The 20,246-nt window shown below is 37.6% G+C and overlaps 1 protein-coding gene across 3 annotated transcripts in view; it reads left to right on the top strand.

Annotated features, from left to right (window-relative positions):
• The window catches only part of RSRC1 (arginine/serine-rich coiled-coil 1), a 435,595-nt gene that overhangs the window by 235,776 nt on the left and 179,573 nt on the right, over positions 1–20,246 (top strand). For all 3 annotated transcript variants that reach the window (XM_011965022.1, XM_011965019.1, XM_011965021.1), the window contains one exon: positions 5,082–5,133. In XM_011965022.1, the coding sequence (XP_011820412.1) occupies positions 5,082–5,133 (52 nt within the window). The remainder of the gene's footprint in view (positions 1–5,081; positions 5,134–20,246) is intronic.

Raw genomic sequence — 20,246 nt, 5'->3', positions numbered from 1 at the left:
TTCTTCTTTTGAGAAATTTCTGTTCATATTCTTTTCTTTTTTTTTTTTTTTTTTTGAGACAGTCTCTCCCTCTGTCGCCCAGGCTGGAGTGCAGTGGCACGATCTCAGCTCATTGCAACATCTGCCTCCCGGGTTCAAGCGATTCTCCTGCCTCAATCTTCTAAGTAGCTGGGATTACATGCATGTGTCACCACACCTGGCTAATTTTTGTATTTTTAGTAGAGACGGGGTTTCACCATATTGGTCAGGCTGCAGGCTGGTCTGGATCTCCCGACCTCAGGTGATCCGCCTGCCTTGGCCTCCCGAAGTGCTAGGATTACAGGCTTGAGCCATGTGCCCTGGCTCTCACTGCTCTAATGATGTCAACGCTACAATTTATGTTTTAAGGGAATCATATTTATATTCTCTGTGATTCTATTTTTGTGATATTCTTTAATTATGTACTGTTGATGTTGGGTGTTGGGTTTTTTGTTTGTTTGCTTGCTTAAACAATAGAAATTTATTTTCAATTTTTTTTTTTTTTTTTGAGAAAAGCTCTGCCTCTATCACCCAGGCTGGAGCGCAGTGGTGCGATCTCAGCTTACTGCAATCTTCACCTCCCAGGCTCAAGCTATCTTCCCACCTCAGTCTCCCAAGTACCTGGGATCACAGGTGCATGCCACCATGCCTGACTAATTTTTGTGTTTTTTGTAGAGATGGTGTTTTGCCATATTGCCCAGGCTGGTCTCGAGCTTGTGAGCTCAAGCGATCTGCCCGCCTTGGCCTCCCAAAGTGCTAGGATTACAGGCATGAGCCACCATGCCCAGCCTAGAAATGTATTTTCTCATTGTCCTGGAGACTAGAGGTTCAAGATCAAAGTGTTAGTAGGGTTGGTTCCTTCTGAGGCCTCTCTTCTTGGCTTGCAGATGGCTGTCTTCTTTCTGTGTCTTCCCATGGTCTTCTGTCTGTAGAAATAGTGTTTTTTAATGGAATGTTTTTTTCTCATTAAGTTTCTATCATATAAAGTACTTGTGACATAATGCTCTTAAACATGTCCCTGTTTAAAATTTTTTTTGAGAAATCGCTATGTTCTGTGCATCTGTATTTGGTAATACTGTTTATTCACTAAGGTATAATTTCTGGTTCTGAATAACAATACCATTTACCAATTTTAGATGAAATTTATACTGATCCTGGAGTCTAATACATGGTAAAATAACTAAAGCATTAGAAATTTTAGCACGCAGGCCCCAAAGGTATTTTCATTCTAAGCCAGCTAGTATGATAGGTAACTAAAAATGGGTTGGTATAAAATATTTTTTTTAATACTATATTCTGTTTCTTTCTTCCTCCTTAATCCTTTCTTTAAAAAATAAGTATAGGTAGCAGTCACAATGAAGCCAACATAAATGAGACTGCTTTCTCTTCATTTTCATTTTCATCTCCAACTGAGCTACTTTTTCTGAGCCAGGCAGCTACTAATGCAGATAGACAGGTGGGATGCAGAGGGTTTCAGCCAAGAGGCCTGTGGTGATGCTTTCCCTCTTCTGAGATGAACTCAAGCCTAGAAACAATGGAAGGGAGCCCTCGTGAAAGATTTGAGGAGCAGGTCACTGAGAGGAAAAAGACTACAACCCAAGAATCCTATATCCATTCAACTTATTCACCAGTCACAGTAAGAAAAGGCTATTTGCAGATGGGCAAAAAGTGAGTGAACATTTGCATCTGCACAACCTATTCAAGAAAAAGGCTTGAGCAATAAATATAAGCAAAGTAAAACTATTTATAAAATACGGATTACTTTTAAAAGTTTGATCAATGTAACAATATATCCCCATAGTTGGAGTTCATCCCTATATTTCATAAATAAAATTTAGCAAGTTACGTCTGCATAGGCAAATATTTTTAGAATCAAATTTCATTTACTGGGTCAAGTATGTTATTTTGGACAATTTTTTTTTAAACGGAATCAAAACTCTATATGCATTTATATCTGTGTGCATTAATTGATTTTATTTCCTGAGTATCCTAGTGGTTTAGTTAGAATGATCCTGAGATTTGGAGTCAGGGTCTTAGTTTTAGTTCATCATTTGCAAGTAGAGGCAAGTTACTAAACTGCTGTTATTTCCTGGTTTTCTTTGTCTTTGAAATATGAATCCTGTATTATAAATTGTTGGAATTATTAGTGAAAAATAAATATATCTTAACGGGTATATTTATTATAAACATTAGCCATCAAGACTTTCCTAGCTGGGCATAGTGGCTCACATCTGTAGTCCTAGCTCTTTGGGAGGCCAAGGTGGGAGGATTACTTGAGGCCAGGAGTTTGAGACCAGCCTGGGCAACATGGTGAGACACCAACTCTATGAAACAACAGAAAAAAGGAGCTGGGTGTGGTGGTGCACACCTGTAGTCCTAGCTACTCAGGGAACTGAGGCAGGAAGATGAGCCCAGGAGTTCAACACTGCAGTGAGCCATGATCACACTACTGCATGTTAGCCTGGGCAACAGAGGGAGACCCAATCTCTTACAAAAAAAAAAAAAAAGAAGCTTTCCTTAGGAATGGTAGTGACTATATCTTCAAGATAATGATTATAGATGTGGAAATGAAGAAATCTTCCAGGGAGGGAGATTTCATGGGGTAGAAGACTTTGACAGTATTGCTATTAATATTTTATTGAATGTTGGGTATACATTATTATGTATATATTTTCTGTCTTAAGTATTTCTTAATTGGTAACAAAAAAAAAAAAAAATCTTGCTCGTGAAATATCTTAACCAGTAAAATGTCTAGGATTTTTCTATCAAAACACACTACTTACAAGGACACTCTGACGTGTATGCTTCCTAATTCTTCACTTGCTTAGGATCTGCTTGAATCTGGCCCATAAAAGTACTGTATTTACCACATTCTGTACTGGTTTTCATGGTGACTTAAATGCTTGTGAAAAAGTAAAATATTTCATAACCCTGGGCTTGCATTTCTGCATGACCACAATCAGTTGGTGCTGGGTATCAGCTGCTTCCTTTAATTGGGGCATGTGCTTCAGAGTTCTCCACACTTCTCTGTGCTTTCTGATACTAATGTCAAATGTCATTTGCCATTTATCATCATAAATGTGTGCATTAATGGCTTGATACCTGAGACATTTTAGTTTATGACTTTTATATTCAGTAGATATCACAGTCTTCTACTGATACTTTGCTTTGATATTTTAATTTGATGTCACATATTTCCAATACTTCATAACTTTATAAAACATGCTTACATACATTTTCCCTTAAACATATGACATAAAGTACTCTTTATTGGTTGTCATCTCCTCCTTCTCTAGTAACCAATCAGTCCTTTTGTTTTACCAAGTAAATATTTCTCAAATCTGTGTTGTCCTGTTTGACCTTTCTGCTATTGTTTCAGCTCAGGCCCTCCTCTCACCTGAAATTCATTAATTGCCACCTAACTGAGCTCCTTGCCTCTAGACACATTATTTTCAATTCATCCTCAAAAATATTGCTAAAGTGATGTATCAAAGTGCAGATATGATCACATCACCCCTTTGTTTAAAGTTTTTCTAAGTCTCCTCATCTTCCATGGCAGGGGTTGGCACACTTTTTCTTTAAGGTCCAGATAGATACTTTAGACTTTGTTGGTCCTAAGATTCCTGCTACAAATAATGAACTCCTATTGGTGAGTTGATCGCAAAAGCCAGTAGGCACTATGTAAACAAATGGCATGGCCTATGTCCCAGTAAAACTTACTTACGAAACCAGGCCACTGGTCCAGGTCTATAGTCTCTTAATCCCTGTTCTGTGATATAAAAGATTCTCCCAGTTTCTCACTTGTCTCATCTACCACTCTTCAATCTTGTTTCCTGTAGGTTTTTCAGAAGGACCATTCAAATTCTTAAACTTTTCTGAGCACAACATCGTCTTTCTATATCCAGTTATTTATTTTATGCAAGCTGGGTTTCTTTTTACAAATAGCAAAATATTCTAGTGTATCACGTAAATTATGAATTTTGAAGTGATATGCATATATAAAATGGGGTTATTTTGTTTATTGCAGACAACTTTATAAATATAAGGTTTGAAGTCTCAAGTATGGACAACTGTTTTTTTTAACAGGTCTTTAGTAAAAAGTCATAGTCTTGACATAATTCATGACATAATTTGTTATTTAATATGTTATCCAAAAATCTCAGAGTGCAGTTGCTGGTAGGAAATTAGTTTAGTTTCTTTTTCTTTTCTTTTCTTTCTTTTTTTTTTAATGAAATCTCACTCTATTGCCAGGCTGGAGTGCAGCGGCGCCATCTTGGCTCACTGCAACCTCCCGGGTTCAAGCAATTCTCCTGCCCCAGCCTCCCAAGTAGCTGGGACTTTAGGTGCCTGCCACCATGCCCAGCTAATCTTTGTATTTTTCGCAGAGACAGGGTTTCACCATGTTGGCCAGGATGGTCTCGATCTCTCGACCTCGTGATCCACCCACCTCGGCCTCCCAAAGTGCTGGGATTACAGGCGTCAGCCACTGAGCCCGGCTGGAAATTAGTTTCATTGTTATCAACTGTATTGAATCAAGGTTCACTGAAAAAACAATTTTAGGACAGTTCATAGGAGTTGGAAGCATATAAGCCAAATTGTATCCTATCTTCATCACAGTTGTTCCTTTAAATTCCAGTTAGGAAAGCAGAAAATTGGTTTTAGAGTCTGACTTGCCTGAAATATTGAACTTAAAGGTTGCTATTTAAATTCTCATAGATTGCTTGCCTGTTTCTATGTGCAAAGAAATAACACAATGTAAGAATATGTTGTTAAATGTGTGTGCTTTGCCTTGTTATTAAATTTCAGCTAATTATGTTATTGTAATTGGTACAATGTTGGATAGTAAGCAAAACTTTTTCCAGGAAAAAAAAATGAAAGCAGCTTATCATTGTTGCATCATATAGACAAATGCAAGATGTGATGGGTTTTAATATAAATTATGTTAAAGCTCTTTAAATTTCCTAATATTTGCAAACAAATGCATTCATTTAAAACTCCGTCTATTAAAACTGACCTGTAAATGTCTTGTATGGTTGATTTTTTTTTTTTTTCTTCTTTTTTAGCCACCAGCTGAACAGGCCAAAGCCAGACTACAGCTGGTTCTTGAAGCTGCTGGTAAGTGTTGATAATTAACTTTTATTAAATGAAGAAGTGACAGGTAAACCCTAGGCTGGTAGCATGCTTAGAAATGAGTCAAAAAGAAAACTATTTTTATATATCCTCACAAATTTATCAGATCTAGATTATATATATGGCTATATATTATCTGAAATATTTATTGCTGCAGTATAATGCTAAGTGTATTGCTAACAGGTCATTCTTTACCTTTTCATTTATAAAATTGGCTTCAGTTTTAGTTTTTTATTTTGACGAAGCCCAGTTGATTAATTTGTCTTTTATGTACTATGGTTTTGGTGACATGTTTAAGAATTCTTTGACTAATCCCAGATTATGATTTTTTTCTTACATTTTCTTTCTTTTGAAAGAAAAATTAAATGGAGTCTTAAATGTAATGTGTAAAACCATAAAACTTTATATTTTATGGCTTTTATTTATATAAAATATAACTTTATATTTTATGGTTTTGCACGTTGCATTTGAGACTAACTCTTCCATTTTAATTTTTTAAATAAGGTGTAAAGTTTAGGTTGAGATTGTCATTATTCTAAAGAAAATGAGATCAGTGTCATTTAGTAATTTCCCCGGTTACATTGGACTAACTCACTGGACTGTAAGTTCTGGGTACCATGTACTCTTTAAGTGCTGTATGTGTTATTTCTCAATGGTACTGTAATGCTTTGACTTTGATTTTAGATATCATGTTCACTTGCACGTAGACACTAAATACTTTACTTTTTAAAAACATATAAGATCTATATTTTCTGAGTACTGATATTTTACTTTGAATCTTAATGTGCTCTTCAAAAATGTATATAACTTATTCAAACAATAAGTCGTAATGAGTAGTGCAGTAGTCCTCTCTTATACATGGTGGATATCTTCCGAGCGTCCAGTTGATGTCTCAAACCATGGGTAGTACAAAACCCTGTATCTATATCTATACTTATCTATCATGTCTAATTTATATCTGTATCTGGATACACACATACATATACACATGCTGTATTTTTTCCTATACATACATACCTATGATGAAGTTTAATTTATAAATTAGGTAAGAGATCAATAATGATAATAAAATGGAACAATTATAATAATATACTTTAATAAATATAAATGTGGTTTCTTTCTCTTTGTCTCAAAATATCTTGTACTATAATCACCTATTTTTGGACCACAGTTGACCGCAGGTAACTGAAACTACAGAAAATGAAACTGCAGCTGCATATAATGGGGGACTACTGTATATATTTCTTAAAATTTTTTACTATACAGAGCTCATAATTTCCAGCTGGAAAAATTAGAACTCTATTTTAACATCAAAAGCTAATATCAGACCACCAAATGATAGTAGTTATGTTTTTAGGATTCATTGATCAAGAAAATACATATGTGCATATTGATTCAAGGATCTCTTGCATTAGCTCTTTGTGTTCTCATTTAAAGTGTACACAGTCTAAAGATTGGGAAGTCCAGTATGAACGATATACTAGCTTCCTGAATTACTAATAGAAGTAACTTACCATATAGGTAAAAAGATTGACAAGTGTTTTAGTTTTGATGAAGTGTCTCTGTACTCCTCCTTATTACTCTAAAAATAATTTATAGTTTATGTTTTTATCTTATTTGTTTTATCTTTAGAAAACATTACTTACTAAAATTTTGTTGTTAATTTTTTTTATATTTTCACTCAAAATATACTGTAGGATGTCTAATTAATTTGATTCTTCATCATTTACATAATATGCATTTTGCTTTGAAAAAATATTTCCAGCTCATAATTGAGTATTCCAGCTCATAATTGAATAAACCCTTGCTTTGAAGGAAAATATTTATGTTGCCTAGCGCAGAAAACATTTATTTCCACAAATGCAATTTTAAATAATTTTATTTCATAGTTTTATTCAGTTTAAAAAAATATTTAGCATGATTTTGAAGTACATTAGAAAATAGATGTGATACTCCAGACCTCACAGTGTATAACTTGCTTATATCCATCTGAATTGTCATCCCTCACATTTAACTTTAACGTTCTAAATTGTACCTAAGGATAAAGAGCTAGATTCTGTGAATTTGAGAAACGTCCAAAATTATGACAATTTTCAATTTAAAAAATTTATTTTGGCCTAGGTCTAGATAAGCAAAAGACAGACCTTAGCTAAATGTTCAGTTTTTTAAGTCACTCTTTTTTATTGAATATTTATGTTGTTCATCTTTTCTCTCTTAGCAGTAACACTGTAATGAACATCCTCTTATACATTGTGTTAGTCATATTTTATTTTATTCTAGGGGAGATTTGTTACTATAGAAATGAGTTTGTGAGGTCAGAGGGTATTAACATTTTCGGCTGGTCCAAAAGTAATTGCGGTTTTGGCTAAACCTCAGTTACTTTTGCACCAATTTAATAGAATGGCTTTTTGTACATTTTTGCTGAATTGTTTTATAAAGCTTTGTGCTCCTTTTCATTGCCACTGGTTAAGTAATCGTTTTACTAGAATTGCTTTTTGATACCAGTTCCGTGAATATATTGCTGTATAATATGATATAACATATTACACCTTTTTGAAAAATACCGTTTTATTTTTAATGAGAACTTGTGACATAGTAGAGGGTAAGTAGATGGATAGGTAGTGGAAGAGTACATAGGCAACTTACTGTCAAGGTTCTAGTTCTCTTTTTGGTGTTGAGTTTTAAGGTGTTCATTATATTGTTAAAAATAAGCAAATAAATAAGAAGAACTTGAGACCTGTCTGGTAAGTTTTGCAGTCCAGCCTAGTCTCAAGGTTGAGATAAATGGATAGGGAAGTCTAGTAGTAGCCATTGTCACACTGGAGTTCACTTAGGTTCCTAGGAAAAACACCTTGATTTGGGGACCTTAAAAGTGGGCATGGGCAAAGACTTCAGGCCTTATGCTAGATTCTTGAGGCAGGATTAATTTTAGCCTTACAAGCAGCATAACTTGATAGATAAGGTTCATATGTAGAGATCCTTCTGATTAGACTTAGTTGTTTACTCTAGCTCTGAGTCCCAGAAGAAAGTTTTATGTTTAACTATTGCATTGTAATTGATTATATTAGTAAATGTTAATAATGTTACTGGTTTGGAATTAAAATATCTTTCGAATATTTAGCCATGATTTTTAGTGATGTGACTCTAAAAGTCCATATGAAGAACTAAAATAAGATTAAACATGTAACTATAGGGTGTTATGATTATTATATCAAACAAATTTGAGTCTGAGATTTTATTGTATTTGGGTTAGGATCATACTTTATATGTGCTAAACTATTGCATATTTGTACTTTGGTTCAAAACCTTGAACATTTTATCTTTGACTCCTTTATAGGCAGTAATTCACCTAGACTTAATGATTCTGATTTTGAAAAATTTTTTGTATTTATCCCTTTATTGTGTCTCCCACTGCCATCTCTTTAGTCTAGATGCCAAACATTTCGCTCACGGCTTATTCCATTACCTCCTAATTGGCTTCCTGCTTCAATTCTATTACTTCTCTAGAGAGACACTAATGAATAGTGGAAAGATCCTAAGCCTGCCATCACCACTTGCTCTGTAACTTTGAGCAATTTAATGTTTATTGTTTAGCCAGAACAGAGGGTTTTTTTAATCAAATATGACAGATGTGTGTTTTTTTCTAGTTCATTGAGGTGAAATTTACATAACATAAAATTTATTATAATTGCTTAAAGTGAACAATTCAGTGGCATTTAGTACATTCACAGTGTTGTACAACCATCTACTCTATCTAGTTCTAAACAACGCCATCACTCCAGAGTGAAAACCCTTACCTACTAACAGTTTCTCCCCACGTTCCTTTCCCCCAAGCCCTTGACAACCACCATTCTCTCTCTGTCTCTATTTGTCTATTCTGGACATTTCATATAAATGGAATCCTACAATATGTGACCTTGTGTGTCTGGCTTCCTTCATTTAGTATGTTTTGAAGATACAGACACATAATATATCAGTACTTCATACTTTTTTATTGCTAAATAATATGTTATTTATACACACACACACACACACAACTTGTTTATCCATTGATGGAAATTTGGGTTTTTTCTACCTTTGTTCTATTGTGAGTACATTTGAATATGTGTGTATATGTACTTGTTTTGAGTACCTGTTTGGAGGTTTTTTAGGTATATACCTAGGAGGGTGATGGTGGGGTCATTTGGTAATTCTATGTTTAATTTTCTGAGAAACCACAAAACATTTTCCACAGCAGCTGAACCATTTTACTTTCCCACCAATAGCGGTGTATAAAACAGTTCCCCCTATTGCCTCAACTACACCATATCACACATTGAAGTTACCTATTTGAAAGTATTTGTATTTGGGGGCTTCTCTTTCCCATAATTTCTTTATCTGTAAGAGGGAAAGATAACTACCATGTAGGGCTGTTATGAAAATAATAACACATGAAATACCTAGCCCAGAGCCTGAAAAGTGGTAGCCACCAGAAAATGTGTATTTCATCTTGATTTTTGTGGACACCACTGCCAGATGATTCTTTGGTGTTATTGGATCTTTGGGTTGTTGCTTTTCTGGCCAGAAAACTCTGTGTGGCTGCTGCAACAGAGCAGGTAGCAGCACGGGCACCAGCTCTCTGAGAGGCTGTGGCTGGACCAGGCACACTACAAGCAGCTTCCACAACTGGCACCCAGGAACACGGTGGCACCTGAAAGCTTGAAGATCCCGGGAACTGCAGGGTCCCAAGGAGGGAGCCACAGTCCTGGTTCTAGGAGCTTCTGGATCTGAGCTTCCCAAAGCTCCACAGCTCTTCTCTCCTTCTCTTTGCCTGCAACATGGTGAGCAAGGAGCATGTCTCAGTCCTGTTTGTGTTATAGCTCTTTTAGCCTCCCTATTCATTGGGTCCTGAGTTCTTGTCCTGCAACCAGGAAGAATTAGGTGCACAGACAAGTGGAGGGTGAGCAAGATGAAGAGGAGCTTTGTTGAGCAATAGAACAGCTCAGAGGGGACCCACAGAAGGTAGTTCTTTCCACAGCCATAGTGTCCTAATGAGTGTTCAGCTCCTGACAGAGAGTAGCTCCTCTCTGCTAGGCAGGTTGTCCCAACAAGTGTTCAGTTCCCAGCAGAGAGGGTAGCTCCTCTCTGCTACTGGTCATCCCATGGTCTGCAGCTCTCTGCAGACAGAAGGCCCTAAAGTGGATGTCTCCTCTCTGCAGGCAGGTCATCCCATCATGTCTGCAGCTCTCAGCAGAGAGGAAGCCATAGAGTGGGTGGCTCCTCTCTGTAGGCAGGTCCTCCCCTTGTCTCTGCAGTGCTCAGCAGAAAAGGTAGCCTCTCTTTGCAACTGGTCCTCCCATCTTCTCTCCATCCTCTTTTCTGCTCTGGCTGAGCCCAGGGCTTTTATGGGCCTTAGATGGGGAGGAAGCGCACACTGATTGGTCCATGGGCAGCCATGGGCAGGCCCAGAAAAGGCACCAGAAGTCCCCACTATGGTCCATAGGACTGGCAGCCCAGCTGCCAGCCTTCAGACCCTCTCTGGATTGAAGGTAGAGCCTCACCTGTCCCCTTCTGCCCAGGAGACCTTCTGCCTCCTGCCACCATCCGTGACACCCAGGCTGCTTGCAATAAGGGACATCTGCAGGCCAGTGCCCAGCCACCCTCAACCCTCCGCCTCCAGCTTCACCTGTAACTTGTGCTTGTCAGTGCCCAAAGTCTGGAGGGGGCCAAGGCAGCAAAGGGCTGGTGTGTCCATGCTGCCCCATGCTGTGACAGCACCTGGGCCTGGCCCCAGCCCTGCCCCGAGATTGGAGCAGGTGCCAGGAGCGGAGAGAGGCCAGGCAGCAGGAGCAGGCACCATCAAGCCTGCAAGGGCAAGGCGGAGGCCTTCCTAAGCTAAGAGTGCAGAGACCTGGGTCCACAGCCTCAACTTGGGGGCTACAGCTGTGCTCAGGAGGGCAGGGCTGCTGCCTATTCCTGGCCTCTATCAGCTCCATGGATCATGCAGCCCCAGCTGTGCCCCTCACAGCCTGGGGTGGGGGTTCCAGGTCCTCACTGGGCCCAGGCTGGTGACTGGGGCAGGAGAGATGTCTCTGCAAGCTCCCCCTGTGGCCCCGGCTCTCAGGGATGGCCCAGAGCTCCTCCTCACCCATCTGGCAGCTCTTCTTGATTAAGGTGGTGGTTAGAGGGGGCCTAGGGCGCCTCCCGGAGTGTGCCTGGCCATTGGGAATGTCAGGCCTGGCAGTCACCCAAATGTGGGGCAGACAGACCCTGGGTACATGGCCCCAGGCAGCCCTTGGCAGAGCATCCTCCCAAGGTGCAGGAACCCAGTGCCCTCAGCAGGGTAGCCGTGCTGCTGGCCAGGTCCTCGAAGTGGGCCCTGCTGGCCCCTAAAGCACGGCCCCAGCTCCTGCTCCCTCCCTGCACCCTCCCTTCCTGCTGCAACAGTGGGCAAGAGCAGCAACATGGTGCCAGGGTCCAGAACCACAGAGGCTCTGGGCATTGGGGCGGGTCTCAACCAGCCATAGGAGGGTGGAGGCGGCACAGCCAGCTGCCTTGGGGACATGGGGCACAGGGGACCCACTACCGCTATTGCTGCTCCCGTAGCCACTTCTGCCTCCACCACCCATGCCTCCCCAACTGTGGACAGCCCACTGCTGCCATCATTGGGTACCATATGTTAATGCCACCCCTTTGCTCAAAATTACTCAGTGGTTCTCACTTGCTTACAAAATCAGTTTTACGTTTCTATGCTTAAGGTTCTAAAGTTCTGTACAGTGGATCCACAACCTTTTCTAACTTTATCTTCTAGAATTCGTTACTGTGCTTTTTTCATTGGTCTTCAAGTTTCCCGTATTCTTTTCTACCTGGGAAGCTTTGCACATTGTTTTTCTCTTCTATAAATGCCTTGTTTCTTCCTTTTCCCCCTCTCCAAACACTTCAAGACTCTTCTAAAACAAGATTTCCACATTATTTCCCTGACCATTCCAGTACCTCATCTTTCTCTCCTCCTTTGAATTCTTTTAGTCCTGTCTTTGCACACCATTTATATTGATATTTATTCATACACTGCTGATATTAATATTTAGTTGTTTCATGAACGTTATACTTATTTTTCCAATGAAATAAACTTCCAATGGTCAGGAACTTATATATTTAGCCAGACATGGTGGCTCACTCCTATAATCCTAGCACTGTAGGAGGCGAAGAGGGGAGGATCACTTGAGCCGAGGAGTTCGAGACCAGCCTAGGCAACATGGTAAAACCCTGTCTCTGCAAAAAATACAAAAATTAGCCAGGCATGGTGGCACATGCTTCTGGTCCTAGCCTCTTGGGAGGCTGAGGTGGGACAGTTGCTTGTGCCCAAGAAGTCAAGGGTTCCGTGAGCTGTGACTGAGCCACTGCACTCCAGTGCGGGTGACAGAGTGAGACCCTGTCTCAAAAAAAAAAAATAGAAACTATATTTAAAACCTCTACATCTTTCCCAGCAGTTTTAACAATACCTATAGTAGTACTACATCAGAAAAAATTTTAGCTGTTAATCTTTTGTAAGTAAGTCATTGTAGAGAAACAGAGGATCTAGCTATCTGAAAAACCTTTAGATGTTGGTGTGCTCATTTTGACCGCTGTTTGATGGATTTTATAATAAATATACTAAGATGTTACCTAGCTTCAAAAGCAGAAGATATATGACATAACCTGGCTTTTTACACTTAAACTGTAAGACAGTGCTTGACAGAAAAGACAGTAAAACATGATTATTTCACAGGGGATGGAGGGAAAATAGGAAGTTTAGGTAAGGTCTCCTTTGTCTCCATCACTTTTGCTCTTGCTTTTCTTTGTCTTGATAGCCCAATTCCAAACATTATCTGGATTTTCTGCAAAAACATATTATCATCTTATCCCAAATGTGTTCATGGGTCTAAAGAATTTGGAAGAGAGATTTTTCCAAAAGATAATTTTTATCAGTATGAGAAGACAATACCTGTAACACAAATTTCTTTGAAGCCTCCTTAATACTTTACTTTTAATAGAATTGACACATACACTTTAAAATTATATTTCTAATGTTATAAGAAAAGGTAGAGATTTCTTTTTGTGCATATGTGGTAAAACAACTTATAAAATCTCTGCATAATAGTATTTCATTTTCTGCATAGTATGTATAACTTTTTGTATTGTACCTTATAGTTTTCAAAACACTTTAATAAATCTTTACCTTTTGATTCATACCACTTCATGGAGAGTTAAGTTCAGTTTACAAATATTCTGAAAGCTTAAGTGACTTGTCAAAAATTACAGAGCTAATAAGTGATAGAATCAGGACTTAACTCCAGTGATTTCTGACTCTCCAGCTACTTCTTTTTTTTTTTTTTTTGGACATAGTCTTGCTCTGTCACCCAGGCTGGAGTACAATGGCACAAGCTCAGATCATCACATCTTCTGTCTTCCAGGTTCAAGAGATTCTCCTGCCTCAGCTTCTCAAGTAGCTGGGATCACAGGTGCGCACCACCACACCCAGCTAATTTTTGTATTTTTGGTGAAGACGGGGTTTCACCATGTTGGCCAGGCTGGTCTTGAACTCCTGACCTCAAGTGATCTGCCCACTTCGGCCTCCCAAAGTGGTGAGATTACAGGCGTGAGCCACCGCCCCCAGCCCTCGAGCTACTTCTGGTTCATAAGTTAAATACCTGAGTTATGTTAGGCAGAAAGAAAGGCAATAGATAATATTACAAAATGCATAACCTTATTCTATAAGACTTCATTCTACAATTATCTTACAATAAAATAATTTCTATCCTCAAGTAAGCCTTTGATTCTAAAGTAAGTTTTCTTATTGATACTACAAAGGTTAGGAACAATAAGTTATTTTCCTTAACTATGTAGAGTGTTTATAGTAGCTAAATTTATAACTTTGAAAAATCTAAAGTAATGTTTTATGATTTTTTTTCTAACACCTAACTGTGTACATGAATTTCAGGGACCCTTCCTAGGAGAGAAACTGGTTAAGTATTATCAAAACACAGATCAGTTACACATACTATATCCAGATGATAAGCTTTGCTGAATAATACGCCATAAGTGCCTCACCCCATCCCAATTTTTCCGCAGCCTGTTAAACTGAGATTTTATTCTCTTAGTTGCCCATTAAATACCTGGGAACCAAGTCCTGACCCTTTCTCTTCATAGCCATGTGATCCTTAGAAGTCCCAACACTTCTCTAAAGTCCGTTATAGTGTTAAATATGTGTAATTCAAAGAATTACAAATGAGATTGCCTTGATAATGTTGTACTGTTTCCGAGGAGCATAGAAAGCTACTCTGCTTTACCCTGATTTAAAGCTGAAAGAGGTTTTGTCTGTAGGTTTCTGACCACTCACTATCTATGGCTCTGAGAAATAGGCTTGATTTATTTTGAGAGAGCCTTTCAGGGCAACCCCTCCCCCCAAAAAAGAGCAAGAGAGTGAAGTGTTAATTTTTATTTCATATAAATAGCTTACAGACTTCTTTTTTTCCCTACATTGGCTTATGCTTGATTGTGTTTTGGTAGTGCAGATTTATATTGTTTCACTAACAAACTGTGAGCTTCAGCAGATCAGTTTTTATTTACTGTCATGTAGTTTCCTCATCTGTAAAACAGAGATACTAATAGTACATAACTAATGGGTTATTGTTATGGATTTAAATGAGTTAATGTTTGTAAAACACTTAGAGCAGTACCTGATACATAGTAAGTATTCAGTTAATGTTAGCAGTAAGTACGAAAGACAGTATTGTATGGTGGTGAAGTCCTCAAGCCAGGTGGCTTGGGTGCCGTTCCTAGCTCCCATGTTTACTGATGAAACCATAGGAAAATTGTTAAAACCTGCTGAGCTTCACTTTTTTATTAACAGAATGGGAATAACAATAATATGTACCTTATAGAGATTTATAAATTAATAAAGTCTATAGCGAGATTGGGAATGGGAATTATAATAATGTGTACCTCATAGAGATCTATAAAGAAATTAATTTAATAAAGTCTTTAGCACCTAGCACATAACTGAGCATTCTATAAATGTTAGCTAGTAGGAGTAGTTTTTTATGTCATTACCAAAGTGCCTTTATGAGATAATTAAAGAAGTTGAGCCACATGTCCTCTTACCAGTATGCTTATGCAGTTAAAAGACACTATCAGGAATTAAGAATAGTGCTTTTATTTCATTTTTTTAAAAAATTATACTTTAAGTTCTGGGATACATATTCCAAACATGCATGTTTGTTACAAAGGAATACATGTGCCATGGTGGTTTGCTGTACCCATCAACCTGTCACCTCCATTAGGTATTTCTCCTAATGCTATCCCTCCTGTAGCACCCACCCCCCAACAGGCCCTGATGTGTGATGTTCCCCTCCTGGTGTCCATGTGTTCTCATTGTTCACCTCCCACTTATGAGTGAGAACATGCAGTGTTTGGTTTTCTGTTCCTGTGTTAGTTTGCTGAGAATGATGGTTTCAAGCTTCATCCATGTCCCTGCAAAGGACATGAACTCATCCTTTTTTACGGCTACATAGTATTCCATGGTGTATATGTGCCACATTTTCTTTATCCAGTCTATCACTGATGGGCATTTGGGTTGGTTCCAAGTCTTTGCTATTGTGAACAGTGCTGCAATAAATATATGTGTGCATGTGTCTTTATAGTGGAATGATTTATAATCCTTTGGGTATATACCCAGTAATGGGATTGCTGGGTCAATGGTATTTCTGGTTCTAGATCCTTGAGGAATCGCCACACTGTCATCCACAATGGTTGAATTAATTTACACTCCCACCAACATTGTATAAGTGTTCCTATTTCTCCACATCCTCTCCAGCATCTGTAGTTTCCTTACTTTTTAATGATCGCCATTTTAACTGGCATGAGAAGATATCTCATTGTGGTCTTGATTTGCATTTCTCTAATAACCAGTGATGATGAGCTTTTTTCTGTATGTTTGTTGGCCACATAAATGTCTTCTTTTGAGAAATGTCTGTTCATATCCTTTGCCCACTTCTTAATGAGGTTGTTTGTTTTTTTCTTGTAAATTTGTTTAAGTTCCTTGTAGATTCTGGATATTAGCCCCTTGTCAGATGGGTAGATTGCAAAAATTTTCTCCCATTCCGTAGGTTGCCTGTTCAGTCTGATGGTAGTTTCTTTTGCTGTGCAGAAGCCCTTTAGTTTAATTAGATCCCATTTGTCTATTTCAGCTTTTGTTGCCATTGCTTTTGGTGTTTTAGTCATGAAGTCTTTGCCCATGCCTATGTCTGGAATGGTGTTGCCTAGGTTTTCTTCTAGGGTTTTTATGGTTGTAGGTCTTACGTTTAAGTCTTAATCCATCTTGAGTTAATTTTTGTATAAGGTGTAAGGAAGGGGTCCAGTTTCAGTTTTCTGCATATGGCTAACCAGTTTTTCCAACACCATTTATTAAATAGGGAAACCTTTCCCCACTGCTTGTTTTTGTCAGGTTTGTCAAAGATCAGATGGTTGTAGATGTGTGGCATTATCTCTGTGTTCTCTGTTCTGTTCCATTGGTTGATATATCTGTTTTGGTACCAGTACCATGCTGTTTTGGTTACTATAGCCTTGTAGTATTGTTTGAAGTCAGGTAGTGTGATACCTCCAGCTTTGTTCTTTTTGCTTAGGATTGTCTTGGCTATATGGGCTCTTTTTGTTTTTTGGTTCCATAGGAAATTTAAAGTAGTTTTTTTCTAATTCTGTGAAGAAAGTCAGTGGTAGCTTAATGGGGATAGCATTGAATCTATAAATTACTTTGGGCAGTATGGCCATTTTCACGATATTGATTCTTCCTATGCATGAGCATGGAGTTTTTTTCCCATTGGTTTGTGTCCTCTCCTATTTCCTTGAGCAGTGCTTAGTAGTTCTTGAAGAGGGAGATCCTTCATATCCCTTGTAAGTTGGATTCCTAGGTATTTTATTCTCTTTGTAGCATTTGTGAATGGGAGTTCACTCATGATTTGGCTCTCTGTCTGTTATTCGTGTATAGGAATGCTTGTTATTTTTGCATATTGATTTTGTATTCTGAGACGTTGCTGAAGTTGTTTATCAGCTTAAGGAGATTTTGGGTTGAGATGATGGGATTTTCTATATATACAATCATGTCATCTGCAAACAGCAACAATTTTACTTCCTCTCTTCCTATTTGAATACCCTTTATTTCTTTCTCTTGCCTGATTGCCCTGGCCAGACCTTCTAATACTTTGTGGAATAGGAGTGGTGAGAGAGGGCATCCTTGTCTCGTGCCAGTTTTCAAAGGGAATGCTTCCAGCTTTTGCCCATTCAGTATGATATTGGCCGTGGGTTTGTCATAAACAGCTCTTATTATTTTGAGATACATTCCGTCAACACCTAGTTTATTGAGAATTTTTTTGCATGAAGGGGTGTTGAATTGTATCGAAGACCTTTTCTGCATCTATTCAGATAATCATATGGTTTTTGTCATTGGTTCTCTTTATGTGATGGATTACGTTTATTGATTTGAGTATGTTGAACCAGCCTTGCATCCCAGGGATGAAGCTGACTTGATCGTGGTGGATAAGCTTTTTGATGTGCTGCTGGCTTCGGTTTCCCAGTATTTTATTGAGGATTTTTTTTTTTTTTTTGCATTGATGTTCATCAAGGAATATTCAATATGGCCTGAAATTTTCTTTTTTGTTGTGTCTGTGCCACATTTTGGTATCAGGATGATGCTGGCCTCATAAAATTAGTTAGGGAGGAGTCCCTCTTTTTCAAGAATAGTGCTTTTAAAACAAAACAAATGAATAAAGCCTTAAATAGTTTAGTTGACTTGGACATTAGTTAAAGCCTTTTTTTTTTTTTTTTTCAGTCAAGTGTGGTTTATGGAAACTTCAAAATTCGATGTCGAATTGAATAGCTTTGATACAAATCGAATTACTAATGTTAATTTATCTTCCAGTTTCCAACAATGAACATGGCTTTTAGCTTTTTGTTAATCCAAAAAGATAAAATTTGTGTGTCCTAAAGAGAATCTCTAAGTAAATTACTTTACTTAGAAAGTGTAAGTTGTTTGTTTTAACATCAGTTACACATTTATATTTGAGTGGCTGTTATTTACCCTAGTGATGTTTAGTAGGAAAAAAAAGGTATCAGCTAGATTCTGACAATATCACAGCAACTTGCCATGTTTGAGCAGATGTTAAGCAGACAGTAGTTGAATGTTAATTTTGAGAGGGTGATATGTTTAAGCCTAGCTGAAGTATGTTGCTTGTGAGCTTTCTAGACTCGAGTACAATGCTGGATCTCTGGGGAGAATTTTAAAGCTAAACCTCTTTCTTTTGGGTCCTCTATATGGACTCTCTCAAGTCAGTATAAAGCAGATCATCCCTAGGCTAAAGCCCTTCAGCTTTTGTTATTGGGCTCTGTAGACCTGTAATTAGGCCTCCTGGCAGGCCTTGCAGGCCAGTTAATGGTCATATGGAGTTTCTGTGAGGCAGACTGGCTTTGTATAAATCCTGGGTAGGAATACGTTTATGGGTCACTTCCTACCAGGACCATGCTTTGTCCTTATGCCCTGCGGGCTGACAGGGAGCAGGTTCCCTTGACCATGGACTGTTCAATGTGCAACTCAAAATCTACTCCACTAATCCCCAGTGTAAACAGAGGATTTAGAAGGGCTTCTGTCACTTACAGTTGCCAATTCACTTGGGTGTCTGTGAATTTGTTTTCCCTGACTTCGTTATTCAAAGACTGACAAGTGTATAACATTTGGATACTTGTTTATATATTAGATGTATGGGTCTTTTTCAGTGGTTTTAAAATCATTGTAACTAATTTACCTATTGTAAAATTATGTAATGAGTTGTTTAGAATTAATTCCCCTTTAATATCTTTAAATTTAAGCCATTAAAATAGCCATACTGATAGTTGATCTATTCTTATAGGAGAAATTATAGGTCTGTTTTATTGGATAAGAGTAAAAGAACATTATGTAAATAAATTTACCAAAAAGTGATTAATTTGGATTTCAAATAAATCAAAGAAATAATTAATGTAGTGAAATGAAAAATACAGCCTTTATGAATTTTTATATTAAGTAAAAATTCTAGTTTAGTGTAACAGAGCTTTTGAAAGGAATATCAGATCATTTTATAAAATGCCTAATAAAAATATGATTCATGAAGTATTTAAAATAATGAGTGCCATTTATTGAGCATCTACTACGTGGTAAGTAATTTATATACATTTTCACATATTTTAAATAATAATTGATCCATGTTTCCTAGCCAAGCAAAATATTTGGAGTTTAAGAAAATTATGACTGAGTTTTCATTTTTTCATTTTATTTAATCTTTTTTATTAAAATTTTCTCTTTGTTGCTAAGATTAGGATTCAATTCTAAAATATGTGTACATTGCAAAGAAGGAACTATCACCTGTCTTCCTATGAGCCATTTTTTCTTTTAGGGGAAAATGATGAATACTTTCCCAGGTCTCATCTAGTAAATCATTGCTCAGTATTTTGCATTTTGTGATGTAAAAATGGTTCACGACAGATGTGGCTGAAAAGACCACATACGTAGACTGTATGATTTTAGTCTGGTGGAACTAATAGGATCACTCATTACATTTTAGACCCTGGGGTTTCTTTTTTCTTTCATAATAAAATTTTTTTAAAAACTGTTTAAATAGACTGGCCCTTCACATGTGTGAGTACAGCATCTTCTCCTAAATTTAGAAAGAGTGGATGGCAACAAATAATCCTTTCTCTTTCAGAAAATTTTTGTAATGTTTATTCAGTGTTAACTGTTATTTTTAAATTGTCTTGTCATCCCAAAAAAGCTAAGATGTTGTTCTATATTTGTAAATATAAAAAAAAATTCTTTGGATTTTGTTTAGCAAAACAAGAATATGTATTTTTACAGATTCCAAGACCTGTGAATTCAATTGAGTTATACATTAATAAAAACAAAGTTTTGCAAGTGTTCAAATAATTTCTTGCAACAAAAAGACATACAATAGAAAGTTTTGGTGTTCACTTACGACTACGAGAATCATAGTGTAACTTGTCTTTTTTCCTTTTTAAAAAAATATACTTGGTGAATTTGTTGAAATGGAAGTAAT

The sequence above is a fragment of the Mandrillus leucophaeus genome, unplaced genomic scaffold, assembly GCF_000951045.1.
Source record: "Mandrillus leucophaeus isolate KB7577 unplaced genomic scaffold, Mleu.le_1.0 Scaffold710, whole genome shotgun sequence".
In the NCBI taxonomy this organism is placed as follows: domain Eukaryota; kingdom Metazoa; phylum Chordata; class Mammalia; order Primates; family Cercopithecidae; genus Mandrillus; species Mandrillus leucophaeus.
This window is presented reverse-complemented; position numbering and strand designations above follow the sequence as displayed.